This window comes from Rhincodon typus, chromosome 2 (assembly GCF_021869965.1).
Source record: "Rhincodon typus isolate 14 chromosome 2, sRhiTyp1.1, whole genome shotgun sequence".
Classification (NCBI taxonomy): domain Eukaryota; kingdom Metazoa; phylum Chordata; class Chondrichthyes; order Orectolobiformes; family Rhincodontidae; genus Rhincodon; species Rhincodon typus.
In genome coordinates, this window is record NC_063333.1 from 106,556,170 (window position 1) to 106,576,470 (window position 20,301).

Genomic DNA, 20,301 nt, shown 5'->3' on the forward strand with positions numbered 1-20,301 from the left:
GTATACACACACGCACGCACGCACCCATGTAAACCTATGGGGTAAATTTGTAATTGCAGATACATTCTATTTTGTTCAAAAAGTGAGCAATTTGTATTTAGTCAATATGGTATTTTATAAATTCCTACTTTGGAAATAAAACTAGTCTGACTCCAAGTTGATACATAGCCAGATTCTAAACAAGGCTTTGTACCTAACATGCATTATCTGACCTGGGACATCACATCTGGTATACTGAGGGAACTGATAAAATCTTTAGTTATCTTGGGGCAGTGAGTTGAAAGGAATTCTGAAATTTGTATGTTAATCCTTTCTAACGGATTAAAGATTTAACAGCCATTTTAGGTTTGTTCAACACATCCTCATCAGTTCTATGACCCTTTGATATTTTGCTTAGAAATTGTGTCTGATGCCATCTCTCTCTTTCTGACACCTGAAGAAGGAGCGAGACTCCAAAAGATTGTGTCTTCAAATAAACCTCTTGGACTATAACCTGGTGTCATGTGATTTTTAACAAGCCTCAGTTTGGCATCTTTTAGGGTTATTTATTCCTGACCTCATTACAGCCTTAGTTCAAATACATATAAAACAGCTGGATTATAGAGGTGAAATGAGAGCCCTTGACATCAAGGCTGTATTTGATCTGAATCCCTGATGTCTGTTCACCATCTACAAGCCACAGTCAGGAGTGGGATTAAATACTTTCCACTTTCATGGATGACTGTAGCTCTAACAACACTCAAGAAGATTGACAACATTGTGCCATGATTTAAGAAAGTTGTAAGGAGAAGCCCGGGAACTATAGCTTTGTAAGTCTGAGGTCATGAGTTGGAAAGGATTCAGAGAGATGGGGTTTACAAGCATTTGGAGAGGCAAGGACTGATTTGGGGATTGTCAGCATAGCTTTATACATGGGAAATCGTGTGTCTCAAACTTGATTGAGTTTTTTGAGGAAGCAACCAAAAGGATTGAAGGCAGAGTGGTAGATGTTGTCTGCATGGACTCTTGTGATGATACAATGGCTTTTAAAGGTATATTTTGTCCTTTTTTTTTATTATGAAGAAAGTTTGAGACAGAGGTTTCAAGTGGACTGATCAAAGCCAATAAAGTAAACAGCTTGTGAGACTTTTTTTTAAGTTGGAACAATAGAAGCAGCCTGTAGAAATTCACCAAGAATCCGTGACCACTACCATCTAGAAGCACATTGGCAACAGATACAAGGGAACATTACCACCTGCAAGTTCCTCTTGCCAAGCCACTCACCATCCTGACTTGGAAATTATCACCATTCTTTCATTGTTGCTGGGTCAAATTCCTGGAATCGCCTCCCTGATATTATTGTGAATATATTTATAGCACAAATATATAGCGGCAGCACAGTGGGTCAGTGGTTAGCACTGCTGCCTCTCGGTGCCGGCAACACAGGTTCAATTCCACCCTCAACAACTGTCTGTGTGGAGTTTGTACATTCTCCCGATGTCTTCATGGGTTTCCTCCAGGTGCTCTGGTTTCCTCCCACAGTCCAAAGATGTGCAGGTTAGGTGAATTGGCCATGCTAATTTGCCCATAGTGTTCAGGGATGTGTAGATTAGGTAGGTTACAGGGGGATGGGTTTGGCTGAAGGTTCAATGACAAGGAGACATAATTTTAATATGAACAGCATAAGGTTTAAAGTAGATTGAGGAAAATCTTTTACACTCCAGAGGACAGTGGGGATCTGGAATGAATGGAAAATGAATGAATCTGGAAGAGTGGTTGAGGCAGGTAACCTCACAACCTTTTAAAAAGTACTTGGATGAGCGCTTGAAGTGTCATAACATTCAAGGCTACGGGCCTAGTGTGAGAAAGTCAGACTAGTGTAGGTAGTGGTATATGTATGATGGTAATTTCTATCAGTCTTCACTGCAGAGGAAGAGGGTAATATACCTGACATTACAGGCAAACCAATAATGAATCAAGAACAAAAAAAACGCGCTTGGTTCTTGCAAGCAAGAAAACAGTATTGGGGAAAAAAACTGCATTAAAGATTGGCAAATCCTGCAGACCTGAGGGTTTTAAAGGACTTCAGTGAGGATATTGGTTATGCTTTAATCACAATCCTTTAAAAGTACCTTGATTCATAAATTGTGCCTTCAGAGTGGAAAATTGAAGCTTAAATCTATTACTTATGAAAGACAAAGTAAAGAAACCAAAAAATTATAGATTTCTTAATCTAACATCTGTTATGAGGAAGGGATTAAAATTGAATAACTATTAACTGAACATTTTGTAAAGTTAGAACTGATTGTAGAAAATCAAAAATTGATGTGTAAATGTTAGATAGTCATAACTAACTGAGCTCATTGAATTATTTGAAGAACTAACCAAAGCACTGGCCAGCAGAATGTCACTTGATACAGTTCATTTGACCTCAAAATACATTTGATAATGGGCCACAACAAACCACATTAACTATAACTGCATGGAACTGAAGACAAATTGTTGATCTGGTCAGAAGATTGGTTAGACTGTAGGAGACCGTATGAATATGGGGATGTAGCTGCATGGGAAGGAAGAGACCAGTTGTGTCCCACAAAGAACTGTGCTGTTTACTATTTGTATCAGGAGAGAGAATCAAACATCCAAGTTGGCCAATAAGAAATTGATGCAATGATAATCAGTAAATATCTCATTGAAAAGCAGAATAAGCTTGAGAGTTCATTTTGTTCACCTGTTCCATGCAAATAAGCCTTCTAAGTTTGATTCTGTAATATAGATATATTTTTGCACATGGCAAACATCACATCAAAACATCAGTTGTTTAATTGCAATGTTAATCAGAATTAATGTAGATATAGAAAACATGTTACATTATGTTTTCTGAAACAAATATGCATAAACATCAAAGATTCATACAAAACAGTACTCCATTCATGTACTACATCAATTCTGAATTAAGTAGAGGATATGTTGTGACGATAAAATAATACTTGATGGCATCCTTAATATTATTTATGAACTCAGTGGTTCAATGGAGTTTTCCTTTCAAAATAAAACCACCTGTTTATAATCAGACGTTACATATGGAGTTGTGTGTATTGGGGTCTGCAGTCTTTGGGAGGTTTTGCTTGCTGTGGAGAGGCGACAGTAGACTGTTATGGTGTATTGATGTTATCTTGGTGGCTAATGTCTTCAATTTAAGTCAAGAAAATTGGATCAGAAGATAATACAATATGTTGCAGTTAATGAGCGAGGCAGATTTAAAACTGATATTAAGATTGTAATGATTAAAAGTGTTATATTTTCATCGTCAGTGCTCCAAGGAGGCTATTTGGCCCTTTGTGTCTGCAATGACCCTCAGAATATTTTAACTTACTGCCAAATGTCTACCTTTATCCCCATAACCCTGCATGATGTTGCTTCTTGTTAAATAATCATCTAATGTCTCAATTGAACTTACCTCGATCATACTTACAGGCAGTGAGTTCCAAACCTACAGCACTCGCTGTGTTGAAAAGGTTTTATCTCGCATTTACTTCTATTGCAAAACACTTCAAAACTGTTACCTGTATTTCTTAATCCTTTTATGAGTGGGAATAGTTTCTATCTATTCAGTCCATACCACTTGTAACTGTGAAAACTTCTATAAAATATTCCCTCAGCCTGAAGCATACAATCCCTGGAACCACACGCGTAAATCTTTTCTGTACTCTCTCCAATGCATTCTCATGGCTCCCTTACTGTGTTGTGCACAGAACTGAATACAATGATTCAGTTGAGGTGTATCCAGTGTCCTATTTATGTTCAATATAACTTTCCTGCTGTTCTATTCTAAGCTAATATTTAGTGAAGCCCTAGAATACTGTATTCCTTAGTAACATCTACATCCAAGTCTCTTTGCACTTGCACACCCTCTTTTCATACTGTCTCTCTATGTTGTTTATACCAAAGTTCTCACACTTCTCCACATTGAATTTTATCTGTCACCTATCCACCCACACTACCAATACATTATGTCCTTTTGAAGTCTACACTGTCCTCACAGTTTGCAATTCTTTCAAGATGTGTGTCATCATAGACTTTGAAATTGTTCATGCACACAAAGATCTAGATTATTAACAATTATCAGGAGAAGCAGAGGTCCCAATACCAACCCCCTGAGGAACTCTACTACAAACTTTCTTCCGACCTAGAAAATATCCATTAAGCAATACTCTCTGTTCCTATTCTTCAACCAATCTTGTATTCCATATTGCTGCTCTCCATAACTACATACCCTTACTCACAAGTCTGTTGTGTGGCATCATATCAAATGTCTTTTGGAATTTCAAGTACACCATATCAATGGCTTTTCCCTCACCAATCCTCTCTGATACTTCTTCAAAGTTTTTTGGACTCGTGAAATTCCCTTAACAATTTCATGCTGATCCTGCTGCATCTGTCCACATTTTCCATGTGACTGTTGGTTCTAATTTGATAAATTGTTTGTAAAGTTAGGCCCAGTAATTACAGACAGATCAGACTACTGACTGGTCCATAGTTAGTGGGCCTATTTTTTACAACCTTTTTCTGAACAGAGGAAGAACGTTTGCAATTCTCCAGTCCTCCAACCTGACCTCAAATATAAGGAAGATTAAAAGATTGTGACCAGTGCCTTTACAATTTTCACTCGTAATTCCTTTGATATCCTTTGATGCATCTCATCTAGCCCCAGTGCCATATCAAATTTAAGTATATCAAATTTAAGTACTGACAGTTAATTCAATACCGTCTCCTTATCAATTTTAAATCCTTCAAGTGACAAAGCTTCCATGGTGTAAGCAACATCTGCTTCATAGGTAAAGACAGATGCATACTATTAATTTAACATCTCAACCATGCCTCTTGCCTCTATGTGTAAATCCCTTTTTTGTTCATTCCAAAGGAGTGACTATACCTACATAATCTTAGTTAATCTTCCAGACATGATCTGAAAACAGATTTTCAGCATGTGCAAGCATCACCTTCAGCAGAATCATAATTTTGGTTTTCTGATCACCATTCACCTCTCAATATTTATGACCATTCACCCAGGAGGAACCCAGAAACTCATATTAAGATATTGCTCTTAAATGAAATCTGTCCTCAGAATGTAGATTCTAGGAATGTGTATCATGAGCAGTCAACAGTCTAACTGATGGTATTATACTCACAGCAGCAGAGTGTTAGCGTTAATGAAATTTAGAGAGGAAATTGTATTACTTTGAATAGAATAGAATCCCTACAGTGTGGAAACAGGCCCTTCGGCCCAACAAGTCCACACTGACTCTTGGACCATCCCACCCAGACCCATCCCCCTATGACCCACCTAAGCTACACATCCCCTGAACACTATGAGCAATTTAGCATAGCTAATCCACCTAACCTGCACATCTTTGGACTGTGGGAGGAAACCCCCGCAGACACGGGGAGAATGTGCAAACTCCACACAAACAGTCGCCCAAGGGTGGAATCAAACCCGGGTCCCTGGTGCTGTGAGGCAGCAGTGCTAATCACTGAGCCACCACATCACCATGTTTTGTTGAAATTCCCTTGTATGCCTGAGTGTACTAGGCCATAATGCTAGGATGGCATTCAGTGCAGACATCTACCACCAACAGAAATCTTTTTAAGAAAGACGAAAACCAGGGAATTACAGACCAGTTAGCCTAACATCTGTAATGGGGAAATTGGTGGAGTCTATAATTGAGGATAGGGTAACTGAACACCTTTAACATTTTTAGTTAATCAGAGAGAGCAGGCATGGATTCATGACAGGTAAGTAATGCCTGACAAACCTCATCAAAATTTTTGAAGCGTGAATGAAGGTAGTGGGCAAGGCAAATGAATGGATGTTGTTTATATAGACTCGAGAAGGCATTTGATAAAGTTCAACATAAGAGGCTGTTAACAAAGGTAAAGCGTGCAAAACTGAGGGCAAATTATTGACAGGACTGGGAAATTGATTGACTGGCAGGCTACAGAGTTTTGGGAAAATAGAGTAAGGTGCTCAAATTAGCACATTTCCACCAAATATTGGGGGTGACCTTGCCCATTGCAACATCATTTAGGTATTTCATCTTTAAGTGACCAGTGCCTAGACTCACCTCAATTGAAAGTGGGAAGGTGTACCAGGTGCTGATTGATAGCTCCAGTTTTTTAAAATCATATTTTTAGCTGGAGAATACAACTCTACCAGTCCAGTGTGAATTTCCCACATTCATCATGTGGGAATCTAGGTTCTTCTGCCCTGTTCCCATTATTGTGAGATGGATTCAAATCAGTATAAAGGGTGTTCTATTCATTAACATATGGGTTGTAAAATAAATAAAACAACTGGTAATTTCCTCCATCGCTGGAAATGACATAAGCAACATATCCTCCATAAACACGATTAATGAATTTGATATAAAGTCGTAAGGGACTAAAGGAGTGGGAAACAAATAAAACATTAGACGTGAATGAGGTTTACTCCAGAGTCCTAAGAGACATTAAAGAAGCCATACGTCGTGGTTAAACTGAAGGAATCAATGGACAGACACGACTTCTAGATTGCCTAAAATTTGAGAGAGTCAGGGTAAACCTCGGGAAACCCTCCCAGTCTGGTTTCCCGCAGCCCACCACGCCGTTCAAAGGACCGTAAAATCACGTCCATTGTTTCCGTTGCCGAATGAAAAAAAAACCTGTTGATTCTAATTACGCTCAGAAAATACGAAATGAACGAGGCAACACCTGCACGTCGGCGAAATGCAACAACTAAATATTAGGCGACTACCTATAAGAAGAAACAATGATGCATTTTAGAAATCTTAGTTTCTGGACTGCATATGTCCATCCACCACAAGTCAGCAATCAACTGAGCAAACAGCGCGCTGAAGGAAAGCTAAGACTGTAAAGTATAATTTGGAAGAAATCATGCAGTGTTCTGATCAGGCAACAGTATAGCCTTCACAGCTGGACTCCAGAAGCACAAGGTAAAATTCACGTGGTTCTCTCAATGTCGAGAGTTCTGTTGAAAGGTTGGAAAAATGTGAGACTTTTTAGCTCAGCAGAAAATACTTGAGCAATATGTTTGTAACGGTATTTAACAGCAAAACAATATAGAGGCAAGTATGAACGTAATGTAACTGTACGAGGTATTATAGATTCAAACCAGTAAAAAAAATTAATATGGGGATAGGACTTATTTTTTACCCATAAAGACTGATCAACATATGGAATGAACTCCTAGGTAGAGCGATGAAAACATACTCCCTGGAATTATTGGAGGCTACAAAACACGGACCGTAGGGGCATATTTCTTAACATGTGAATCTATGGTGAGCTGAATGGCTCTTCTAGATTTCTTAAAATTTATTTTACACTCTTGAATTAGTATAGGTAGTAAATTGCATCCATTTATATGTTATATGCATAATGTAAACATCAGTTGGTCTGTCAGAGACCACGCCTCCAAGAAACATTGACTTTATGCAAACAATGTTTCTTTTTATCCTAACTACTTCTCCAAGAGCGGATCTTAATACCATTTAATACATTACCAATGGCGCACATTCTTAGATCACACTCAGGTATGCTTCTTGCTTTCCGGTCATAAATTAATCGTCAATTCGTCTGGATTAGAAAGTGAACTCGCAAAGCAACTTTAAAAATACATAACATTTGGAATCACTCGCTAAGCTTCATTCAAGTTCAAGCATTCTCAGAGAACTGGGGCGCGCATGAAATGAGATACATCTTTAAGACAGAATTAGCCTCTTGTCAGGGTGGGGTTTCAACCGCCTGTTCTGGAAAGAGAGAGAAACTAGCGATATTTTGTTTCCTTTCTGTTCTCGTCTTGCCAGAGCCTCCGCTGACTGTGTGTACCATGAATCGAGTCACCATTTTGCCGACGATTATTACACAAACTGCCACAGTCTGTCTGATTTCTGGAATATGAAGAATAATATAACCATACAAAATCCTCAATGCGAAACCTTTACAAAATGTGATCATGAAAATGGCAGAGTGTTGAATGTTCAGACCGTTTAGACGTGACCGTGAATATTTCTCTGTCAGATGGATGTCATTATTGCCAATCTCACAACAAACAGAATTCTAAGGCAGACCAGTTAAGGTGGATTGAATATAAATTATAACCTAATTCATGTTACAATGTTCAAATATTCTTGCTGTTAGGTGAAATTTAAGATGGAAAATCACTATGAATTTGTATTTGCAGTTTGCTGTGAACCACCTGACCCAGACAGGCAGTTTTGCTCTCCCGAGGTCTTGGAAGGTTTATAATACTTTTCGGAATTGTGGTTAATATCATTCTACAAACAGCAGGGTCGCACTTCGAAAAAATGTACATACTATAAACGAAAATGAGCGAAACGATCTTTTTGCTTCAGGGGATAGTTTAAATGCGTTTTCTTTGCTCGTGTTTACTGAGCTGTCAAAACAACAAAAATGTTTCCGCTTTTAAAATTAACCAGGTTTGAAACAATAAGCGTGGTCAATTGGTGCACATTGCCCGCGCCTACTCTTCTATGCATTGAAAGACTTGGGACATGTTAAAGCTTCTAGAGACTCATGACTTATTAATCCATCATATAATGATTTTTCCGAAACTTACTCCAAATTGGGATTCTAAATGGAGAAAAGCATAGTTAAAATGTGTATTGGCGATTGATAAAAAATTTGAAAATGAAGTTTGAAAAAATGAAAAAATATCATTATAAACGATATATTCTTTCATAAATTGCAGATATGTTTATATGAAGTTTGTAGGCTTATACCTTTTTCTCCGTAGTGAATTGTTCTGAATTATCCACTTCCTTACAGAGGCTCCCTGACTTACTGACTGTGACGAACATTTTTTTGTATTAATTTCAAACTTCCAATCCACGCAGTATTTTGAGATTTTTAAATCTATATTTCAATCCTGGGTTTCAAGTTAAAAGCAAATATAGTGAGATTAAATAATACCTTACATATATAAAGCCAATAAGAAGACGCAAATAACGGAAAACACACAGCCTTGATTCGTACCTGTCAGTCCTGACGCATGACCAGGAGATGCTGGGCTATACATTCTAAGTAGAGGGAATTAACTTGTGTTAAACGCTGTCCTACGGAAACAATGAACGGCACTGGACTTCTTCCAATTTTTGAGTGTCTGCTTGACAGTCCAGCCCCTCCCGATCAGCAAACCATTCAAATCGAGCTCTCATTCTCAGACGGCATAACTTGGTCTCTTCAGTGCGACCCTGTAAATCTGAAACTAGCGCCGGTAGATTTGGGAGCCGTCGTCCGTTTTTCTCATTACCTTCAGTCTGGCAGTGAGGTGCTTGCTGCCTAACTCTAGCCCAGGGCCTAACTGTCCTCCCGGTTTCGTTTTGCCACCTCTGCCAATTCTCTGTGTTTACTGAACTCCGGAGATCAGACAGATATCGCAGTAACTGTGACCAGTCTTGTATAACTGAACAGGTAACGCTGATTTTTTAAAGTTTTTTTTTCCTTTAGTTTAGCTCTGAAAGAAGAAGATGGTGGGCTAACAAAAAGTGCTGGCGTATTATTGTGACAAAGTTTTACTTTGATCGTGTAACTTAAAAAAAGCAAAATGAATAAGAACACATGCTGAACGGGATGACGGTTGTATTAACTAAAAAACAAAATATGTGTCGTAAGAGGGTATTTATTTCATGTAGTTTGTATTTCGGGTGTAATCGTGAGGTTGCCATTCTCAGATGTTTTAGAAGTGGCAGGATTCCGGATACTTTGAAAAACAAATCCGCTGAAGCCGGCAGTTGTTGGAAAGAACTTTTTGAGGTATAATTATTACGACATTGATGCTACAATCTTGCTCCAAAACAGATGGAAGGAGGCATGTATATCGAATAAAACTGCTAACCTTTTCAATAATTGAGTTAATCTAAACAACAGAAATGCAATCTATATGCACCATCATATCAAAGTGGATGGAAAACGGCTGGGGACAGTAGTTATTCATGTACAATCCAGAAACGAACTGATAGTTATCAATCGTTTAGAGACTGCAGTACGAGTAATCGAATGCCACACCAGAACCTAATTAATAACATTCATGATCACCGTTTCATATCTACTGTTTATCTTTTTCGTTCTTAGTTGATCTGTTGGATTTTTTTATTGACTCGATAGATTGATTTTGTAGTGGTTCCGATTTCTCCTATTTTCGAGGTTGAGTCGGTGACGCTGAGACATTTGCTGCTGTTAGTGCCGCTCAAACAAACAGCCGAGCCAAGTCGAGTACTTGAGCTGGTTTGAGATCGGAAGAGCGCAGGGCTTCCCATGATCAAAGGCAAACTCCCCAGCCTGATGTCTTCAGTCGTGGCTCCAGTCCAAGAGTTCAACAGGATGGAGACCAAGAAGGTGGAGCTGATTCTGGTAAAGGAACAGAACGGCGTTCAGTTCACCAATTCCACTCTGCTCAGCTCTTCCCAGCTTCCTGGAGGAGAGGATGAGCCTGTGAACAGGGAGACCTGGGCGAAGAAGATCGATTTCCTGCTCTCAGTTGTTGGTTTTGCCGTGGACCTGGCCAATGTCTGGAGATTCCCTTATCTTTGTTATCGCAACGGCGGAGGTAGGAGCGCCCAATGCAGCACCAACGACTTACTGCATTTCTGTTTCCCTGGGGGGTGGGGTAGGGGGGAGTGGGCTTGATTTCTTGTTCTTTCTTTTTCTCCTCAGCAAGCATGCATCAGTCTTAAGCCGTGTTAACAATATTTCAGGCTGCGTGTGTGTTGACTCCAGGTTGAGTGGATTGCAGTGATAGAAATCGTTGATAGTTTTGCTCTTTAATCCCATCGGTTAAATAAAAACTAGACAGCGCAACCAGACTGTATCGTTCCCCACCACCCCCGCACCCCACGCACTCATTTTCCGCCTATTCTGCGCATTTCCCTGTGCATTCTGTTCATAGATTAAATTATTAATTGCAAACATGGCTAAGTAATTCATAGACATATCAAATAATGGCAAAGCTTTTTGCAACTCAAGTTAGTGAATGAAAAAAGTGAAAACACACTAACTATTCATGTCCTATATGGGTGCTCTCTGTTTCCAATACGGGTCTTAATCCAGGGCTAGACACAAAGGATCATGTAAGTGTACATCTACAACTCGACTTTTTTCGCTCATACTGGATACTGAAAACTGCTTTGATTTTCTGCAGGGGCATTTCTCGTTCCTTACTTGTTCTTTATGTTCATTGCTGGAATGCCACTATTTTACATGGAATTGGCACTGGGACAGTACAACAGGGAAGGAGCTGCAGGAGTTTGGAAGATCTGCCCCATATTTAAAGGTAAGCGGCTGTTTTGCATTCATTAATCAGACTTCTAAAATGAATGGAATTCATATCAGTTCGGATTTCCATTCCCGATCACGCAGATGCTGGAAATCTGAAACAAAAGCAGAAGTTATGGAGAAAGGTCTCGCAGCATCTGTGGAGAGAAAGCAGAGTTAACATTTCAAGTCCAGTGACCCTTCTTCAGAACTGATTTGTAGTTAACAGGTGGTATATGTGAATACACCATATATGAGCAATTTCTGTTTTTGTCCCCTACTTCTTACTGCGTGTTTCAGAAAATGCAGGTGTCACTGCCAGTAAAAATGATTGTGGCTTGTCCCAGGAAGAAGCCTCTGTCTACACTAATAAGATGAGCAATGTTGCTTGGTACACTGGCAGCATTGTTTACCATGAATCAGTATATTTTGAGAAGGGGCAAAGAAAACAGAAACAGTAAAATTCTAGTGTACCATTTGGCTGAGTTTTTACGGTACTATTACCACTATTCCAGTTTTTACGCTACAGAGCTATTATGTCTTGCAAAAGTTTCAGGTTTACACCATTAAAGCAGAATATTTCTTGATGCTAATTTCATTATCAGCAGGTGATAGATAACCTGAGAACTTTCAATGTTGAAGCTTGTACATTGTAAATATTGCTTCATAGATGTCACAGTTTGGACTGTTGTACAGTTACTCAAACTTTTTTACACTCAATGTTTAAAACCAAATGCAGATTTTCTCAGGGCTTTCAGTTAACAAGTGAGACAGTATTTAAGAGCAGTTTATCCTGTGTGTCAGTGTGGGGACAAATCAGATAGTTGAGATGCAAGGGCTTGCTGAAGACACTTGGAGTTCAGTGGACATTTCTATTACAAAAATCCCATGTGTTTCTTTGAGGAATTAGCTGCACCGATTGCCAGTTTTCTCTGTGCTTCAAGTAAGACAGCAAATGTGTTCACCATTTCATGGTACAGGGGCAAATTTCGAATACGGAATCTCTACAAGGAGAAACTCTGAAAACATCCTCTAATAACGTCAATGTGCAAAATATTCTTAGAAGTCCCAGCTGTCATCAAAAGGCTTTTTCAGTACCTATAACAATCTTTCTTTCATGAATAGATTGGTTCTCTAAAAACATCAACAAACCTTTTGGTTCAGGATTTTTGTAGTTCGGTTGCGATAAATATTATACACAAATATCTATTTGATGATGTTTATCAGAGAACATTGAAATCAAAGTCAAAATGCCTCATTGTAAATCTGATGCTGGTCCAAACTAGTTAAAATCAAAATAATTTTAGAGAATATTGTATTTGTAAATCATTTTCTATTGTCTGTGTATATAATTATATAATTATGTCTGAATATAATTTAGACATCAAGGATCAACATTCTATAAATAAATCCCATATATTGTGCCTTTAGGTTTAAATGCAACATGTAAGGAGACATAGAACGTAATAATTTAACATTTGTTAATAAAAAAAAGTTTACCACAGCCATTGTTTGCTTTCAAATTTCCTTCTGCAATATTGACTCAGCATAGAAGACTGAACAGAAAAATGTGATAAATTGAAAACAAGAACATAATTCCACTATAGCCCTGAACCAACAAGGAAGCTTTTCTGAGGCATTATGCAATTTAAGTAATATTCTTGTAGTAATAGAAATGATGTAAATGATGTGCTTTATAACAGCCACAATACAAATCGTATGCTCATGCATGCCCTATCAGAACAAGTTACAGGATAAAGGTAGCTGGGTGACCGTCAAGAGAGGGAAAGGGAATAGGCGGACAGTGCAGGGATCCCCTGTGGCCATTCCCCTCAATAATAACTTTATTGCTTTGGGTACTGTTGAGGGGGGGACGGCCTACCAGGGGAAAGCCACAGTGGCGAGGTCTCTGGCACTCAGCCTGGCTCTGTGACTCAGAAGGAAAGGGGGAAGAATAGGAGAGCAATAGAGATTCAATGGTTGGGAGAACAGACAGGAGATTCTGTGGTACCAATCAAGACTCCCGGATGGTATGTTGCCTCCCGGGTGCCAGGTCAGGGATGTCTCGGATTGAGTCTACAAGATTCTTAAGGGGGAGGGTGAGCAGCCAGAAGTCATGACACAGCAGTACCAATGACATAGCTAAGAAAAGGGACAAGGACCTGAAAAGTGAATATAGGGAGTTTGGTTGGAAGCTAAAAGTCAGGACGAGCAGAGTGGTAATCTCAGGATTACTACCAGTGCCACGGGCTAGTGAGGCTAGGAACAGAGAGAGAATGCAGCTGAACACGTGGCTACAGAGCTGGTGTAGGAGGGAGGGCTTCAGATATGTGGATCATAGGAATACCTTCTGGGGAAGGTGGGACCTGTACAAGAAGGATGGGTTGCACCTGAACTGGAGGGGCACCAATATCCTGGGCGGGAAGTTTGCTAGAGCTCTTCAGGAGGGTTTAAACCAGTTTGGCAGGGAGATGGGAACCACAGCTACGGATCAAAGGATGGGTAGCTAGTGTACAGGCAGATGCAGCATGCAGAGAGTCTGTGAGGAAGGATAGACAGTTGATAGGGCAAAGTTGCCATCAGTGTGACGGGTTGAAGTGTGTCCATTTTAACACAAGAAGTGTCAGGAATAAGGGTGATCAACTTAGAGCATGGATCAGTACTTGGAGCTACGATGTTGTGGCCATTATGGAAACTTGGATAACACAGGGGCAGGAATGGTTTTTGGATGCTCTGGGGTTTAGATGTTTCAAAAGAAATAGAGAGGGAGGTAAAAGAGGTGGGTGAGTGGCATTGCTAGTCAGGGATGGTATCATGGTTGCAGAAAAGGAGGTCGTCAAGGAGGATTTGTCCACTGAGTCAGTATGGCTGGAAGTAAGAAACAGGAAAGGAACAGTCACTTTATTGGGAGTTTTCTATAGATCCCCCAGTAGCAACAGAGACACTGAGGAACATATTGGGAGGCAGATTTTGGAAAGGCGCAGAAGTAATAGGGTTGTTGTCATGGGTGACTTCAACATCCCTAACATAGACTGGAACCTCCTTAGTTTAAATAGTTTGGATGGAGCAGGTTTTGTCAGGTGTGTCCAGGAAGGATTTCTGACTCAATATGTAGATTGGCCGACTAGAGGGGAAGCCAAATTGGATTTGGTGCTTGGCAATGAACCATGCCAGGTGTCAGATCTCTCGGTGGGAGAGGATTTTGGTGATAGTGATCACAATTCCCTGATCGTTACTATTGTCATAGAGAGCGATAAGAGCAGACGGTATGGGAAAGTATTTAATTCGGGAGAGGGAATTACAATGCTGTTAGGCAAGAACTGCGGAGCATAAATTGGGAACAGATGTTCTCAGGGAAATGCACGACAGAAATGTGAAGGTTGTTTAGGGAGCAGTTGCTACGAGTACTGGATAGGTTTGTCCCTCTGAGGCAAGAAAGGGATGGTAAGGTGAAGGAAGATGACAAGACATGTGGAACCTCTAGTCAAGAGGAAGAAGGAAGCTTACTTAAGTTTGAGGAAGCAAAGATTGGACAGGGCTCTAGAGGGTTACAAGGTAGCCAGGAAGGAACTGAAGAATGGACTTAGGAGAGCGAGAAAAGGGTATGAAAAAGCCTTGGCGGGTAGGATTAAGGAAAGCCCCAAGGGGTTCTATACTTATGTGAGGAACAAGAGGATGGCCAGAGTGAGGGTAGGGCTGATCATGGATGGTGGAGGGAACTTGTGCGCGGAGTCAGAGGAGGTAGGGGAGGTCCTTAATGAATACATTGTTTCAGTATTCACCAGTGAGAGGGACCTTGACGTTTGTGAGGACAGCATGAAACAGGCTGATATGTTCGAACAGGTTGATGTTAGGAAGGAGAATGTGCTAGAAATTTTGAAAAACGTGAGGATAGATAAGTCCCCTGGGCCAGACAGGATATGCCCAAGGGTGCTACAGGAAGTGAGGGAAGAGATTGCTGCGCCTTTGGCGATGATCTTTTCGTCCTCACTGTCCACTGGAGTAGTACCAGATGATTGGAGGGTGGCAAATGTTATTCCCTTGTTCAAGAAAGGGAATAGGGATAATCCTGGAAATTACAGACCAGTTAGTCTTACTTCTATTGGAGAGGATTCTGAGAGATAGTATTTATGATTGTTTGGAAAAGCACAGTTTGATTAGAAATAGTCAGCATGGCTTTGTGAGGGGCAGGTCATGCCTCACAAGCCTTATTCTTTGAGGATATGACAAAACACGTTGATGAAGGTCAAGCAATGGATGTGCTGTATATGGATTTTAGCAAGGCATTTGATAAGGTTCCCCATGGTAAGGTCATTCAGAAAGTTAGGAGGCATGGGATTCAGGGAAATTTGGCTGTCTGGATACAGAATTGGCAGTCCAATAGAAGGCAGAGGGTGGTAGTAGATGTAAAGTATTCAGCCTGGAGCTGGGTGACCAGTGGTGTTCCGCAGGGATCTGTTCTGGGACCTCTGCTCTTTGTGATCTTTATAAATGACTTGGATGAGGAAGTGGAAGTGTGAGTTAGTAAGTTTGCCGCTGACACGAAGGTTGGTGGAGTTGTGGACAGCATGGAGGGCTGTTGTAGGTTGCAACGGGACATTGACAGGATGCAGGGCAAAGAAGTGGCAGATGGAATTCAACCCAGAAAAGTGTGAAGTGATTCATTCTGGAAGGTCGAATTTGAATGTAGAATACAGGGTTAATGGCAGGACTCTCGGCAGTGTGGAGGAACAGAGGGATCTTGGGGTCCACGTCCAGAGATCCCTCAAAGTTGCTACCTAAGTTGATAGGGTTGTTAAGAAGGCGTATGGTATGTTGACTTTCATTGGCAGGGGAATTGAGTTTAAGAGCTGCGAAATTAAGCAGCAGCTCTATAAAACCCTGGTTAGACCACACTTGGAATATTGTGTTCAGTTCTGGTCTCCTCATTATAGGAAGGATGTGGAAGCTTTAGAGAGGGTGCAGAGGAGATTTACCAGGATGCTGCCAGGACTGGAGGGCAGGTCTTACGAGGAAAGGTTGAGGAAGCTAGGGCTTTTCTCATTGGAACAAAGAAGGATAAGAGGTGACTTAATAGAGGTGTACAAGATGATAAGAGGCATAGATAGAGTGGATACCCAGAGACTTTTTCCCAGGGTGGAAATGACTATTACGAGGGGGCATAATTTTAAGGTGATTGGAGGAAGGTATAGGGGAGATGTCAGAGGTAGGTTCTTTACACAGAGAGTGGTGGATGCGTGGAATGCGCTGCCGGCCGTGGTAGTGGAGTCAGATACATGAGGGACATTTAAGCAACTCTTGGATAGGCACATGGATAATAGTGAAATGTAGGATATGCAAGGTAGTTTGATCTTCGAGTTGGATAATATGTCGGCACAACATTATGGGCCGAAGGGCTTGTACTGTGCTGCACTGTACTATGTTCTTTGTATGTTCTATCTGTGAAGCAATATGAACTGAAGTAACACACGTTTATTGATATGTGATAGCACAAATAATACTGAATAATGATATTCTTAATAATCATATCTTTTCCTGATAAGCTTACAGCAATGCTTTTCTGTTTGTTAATTCTCTGGGGTATGTCATTACTCCTGAAGTGTACTAGCAATCACTATCTGCACTAATTAGTTGCTACACGCATTGTACAGACTTCAAGTGGAATAAAATCACCATAATATTGACAGCATACGTAGTTTTAAATGTATCCTGGTGTGATCTCATGACAACAATCTAACTCAGTCATCGGTTACTGCTTATAGAATGCTTGCAAATTTGTGACATGTTTGATATCCTTGATTCGTTTACACCCTTGTAATCATTATCCACGCTGTTCTATGTTACCAACGTTTGGAGTCACCTTTATCTACAGTATAATGAGCAGTATTGTCAAAATTTTATTTTCACAGGAAAGATGCTCGATTCTACTTTTAAAATAACAATGCAGATATACATCAAACATTGATTCTCTGTTGTTTATTTTAGGTGTTGGCTTCACAGTTATCCTGATTGCACTGTATGTTGGTTTCTATTACAATGTAATCATTGCCTGGGCGCTCTATTATTTATATGCATCTTTTACCATGGAACTACCCTGGATCCACTGCAACAATAGTTGGAATAGCCCCAATTGCTCTGACTTCAACAACTTTATCCAGCAAAACACATCCACAAAATATTATGAGTACAAATCCAATCCTGCTGCTGAATACTATGAGTAAGTAGAAGAGTGTATTGACATTGTTCCTGGTATCAGGTGCGTCTTTCATAGCATTACCATTACCTAAGGGTAATTTCTCCTTTGATGTGATGCTGGTTCTATGTTGGTTGGAATTAGTAAGGTTACAGATTCATCTACTGTGGAATTTTATTAAAGGACAGAGTTGATAATGAATATTCAGAAATGAAAACAAATCAATCAAAAGAAAATTCTATGATTCTAAACTGCCTATCAAACTATATTTATTATTTATTCAGATATTTGAAAATTTTAAAAGTTGTCACTATATGTTTTTATGGATCAGATCAAACCCCTTCAAAATATGTTCAGAAGGTAGCCTAGACCCTAATGTTTTCTAATTTTAAAGGTTAAGGCATTACATTTCAGTTGCAATTCGATTGGTCAAACTACTGGACTTTAAGTAAAACACCCATTAGTTTTACACTGCAGTTAAAATACAGTCAAAATAAAAATAAAATAAAAGAGTTGGCTTAATTGCAAATCAAAATGCTTAACAAAATAATTAAACAAAATTGATCACAATTATGCTGGGGCTCATTCATGCCATACACTGCCAAATACTGCCTTGATGTCAAAGGCAGTCATTTTCACCTCACCCATGTTTTGACTATTACTGCTGTATTAAGGTCAGCAGCAGAATGGCCTTGATGAAAGCCAATCTAAGCACCAGTGAACGGGTTATTGCTAAGCAAGTGCACTTGAGAGCACTTTTGTCATTTTACTGCTGATCGAGAGTAAACTGAAGGATTGGCAATTGACCAAGTTGAATTTGTTCTGTTTTTAATGGAAAGGATATACCTTGCAGTTATTTATGTTGGCAGTTAGATATCGGTGTTGTAGTTCTATTGGAACAGCTTGGCTCAAGGAGCAGCAAGTAATGGAGCATACTATTGCTTATTGCAAATTGCAATACCATACTATTGCTCGAATGTTGTCAGAAACAACAGTAGTCTGTGCAGGAGTCAACAATTTCAGCTAAGCCTTGACATAATGAGGAGTGAATTAAATTAATTGAAGACTGACATCTGTGGTGCTATGGACCTCCTGAAGAGGCTGCAATGAATCAACCACTTGGCACTTTTGGCTGAAGGTGGATGCAATGTTTCAAACCTTGTCTTTTGAAATGAAATGCTGGGCTCCCCCTTGAGATTGACGGTACTTGTGGAGCCTCCATCTCCTCCAGTTGCTTGTTTAATTGTCCACCACTTACAACTGGTTATGATAGGACTACCAAATTTAGATCTGATCTGTTAGCTGTATGAAACAAAAGAAATGTAAAGTAAGCAACAGATTCTGGGAATTCATAACTCATGGCATGTCTGTGAAGCTGCTAATTGATGTTGCATGTTAGTAGTCATTATTTTTTCAGTAAGGTCCAGTCCCTATTACTTAACAATGGAAGAACCCAAGAGTTGGGATTGGTGTAATTTTTCCAGTTGTATAATAGGATATGGAGAGTTTCTAAGAGATCGACATTAAGTTGTTTCCAAAGTAATAGTTCAAGTTCATTAGCTTCAGAAGTCATGTGACACCATTCACCATGTCAGACAGAATTGATTAACTCCTCACTAACATTTGAGTTTGATCTTTCATTATGGGGAAAGATTTTCCCTCCATAGTTTCATCCAGAATTGGGTTGAGTAGTGGAGAGAATGAGAAAAAATTCAGGTAAAGCTGTTTGCCATCACTTTACTGTCCAAGTTAACTTTTCCTCACTGTCAACCGGTGGCAATACTTTGGCTTTATTAATATGAGGTGGAATTACTACATTAGCAAGAAATGCTCTTGGATTGCATGATGTAGAATCCATTTTGGTGGAGGTAAGAAATAACAAGAGGAAAAAGACACTAATGGGACCAGTCTATACTAATAATAGCTGTTCACTAATAGTAGCAGTCCACTAATAGTGGCTGTTCTGTAAGACAGAGAATAAATCAGCAGAAAATAAGGGCATGTAAAAAAGGCAGTACATTAATTATGGGTAACTTTAATCTTCATGCAACTTGGGAAAACCAAATTGGCAGAGGCAGCCACAAAGAAGAATTCATAGAATATATTTAGGACAATTTCCTATAACAATATGTCGTGGATCCAACCAGAGCTCAGACTAGTTTGGATCTGGTAATGTGCAATGAGACAGGTCTAATAAGTGATTTCAGAGTAAAAGATCCTCTCAGAAATCCTGATTGTAATGTGGTAGAATTTAACATTAACTTTGAGAGTAAGAAACTTCAGTTGGAAACAGCTTTGCTAAACTTAAATAAGGGTAATTACATGGGATAGAGGGCAGAGTTGGCTGAAGTGAAAATGAAGTTCAGCAGAAAAGAAGGTTGAAAAACAATGGTAGACATTTTACAAAAAGTTCATGTTTCACAGCAAAAATATATCTAAGTGAGGAAATAGGATTCTAAGAAGGGGATAAACTAACCATGGTTAACTAAAGGAAAGTAAAGACAGTGTCAAATTCAAATTAAAAACATACAATGTGGCAAAGATTGGTTATAAATCAGAGCATTGGAAAAGTTATTCAAGCCTACGAAAGATGATCAAAAAGGAAATAAAGATGGAGCAAAGATAGTAGGAACTGCAGATGCTGGAGAATCCGAGACAACAAGGTGCAGGGCTGGATGAACACAGCAGGCCAAGCAGCATCATAGGAGCAGAGAGGCTGACGTTTCGGGCCTAGACCCTTCATCAGAAAAGGGGGAGGGGAAGGGGGTTTTGAAATAAATAGGGAGAGAGTGGGAGGCGGA

At 39.7% G+C, this 20,301-nt stretch overlaps 1 protein-coding gene across 1 annotated transcript in view; it reads left to right on the plus strand.

Moving 5' to 3' along the window:
• The first annotated feature begins 10,311 nt into the window (after nt 1-10,311).
• Nucleotides 10,312-20,301, plus strand: part of LOC109935564 (sodium-dependent dopamine transporter-like) — a 109,221-nt gene continuing 99,231 nt past the window's right edge. Inside the window, exons 1-3 of the mRNA XM_048608668.1 lie at nt 10,312-10,603; nt 11,195-11,326; nt 17,293-17,524. Of these exons, the coding sequence (XP_048464625.1) occupies nt 10,312-10,603; nt 11,195-11,326; nt 17,293-17,524 (656 nt within the window). The remainder of the gene's footprint in view (nt 10,604-11,194; nt 11,327-17,292; nt 17,525-20,301) is intronic.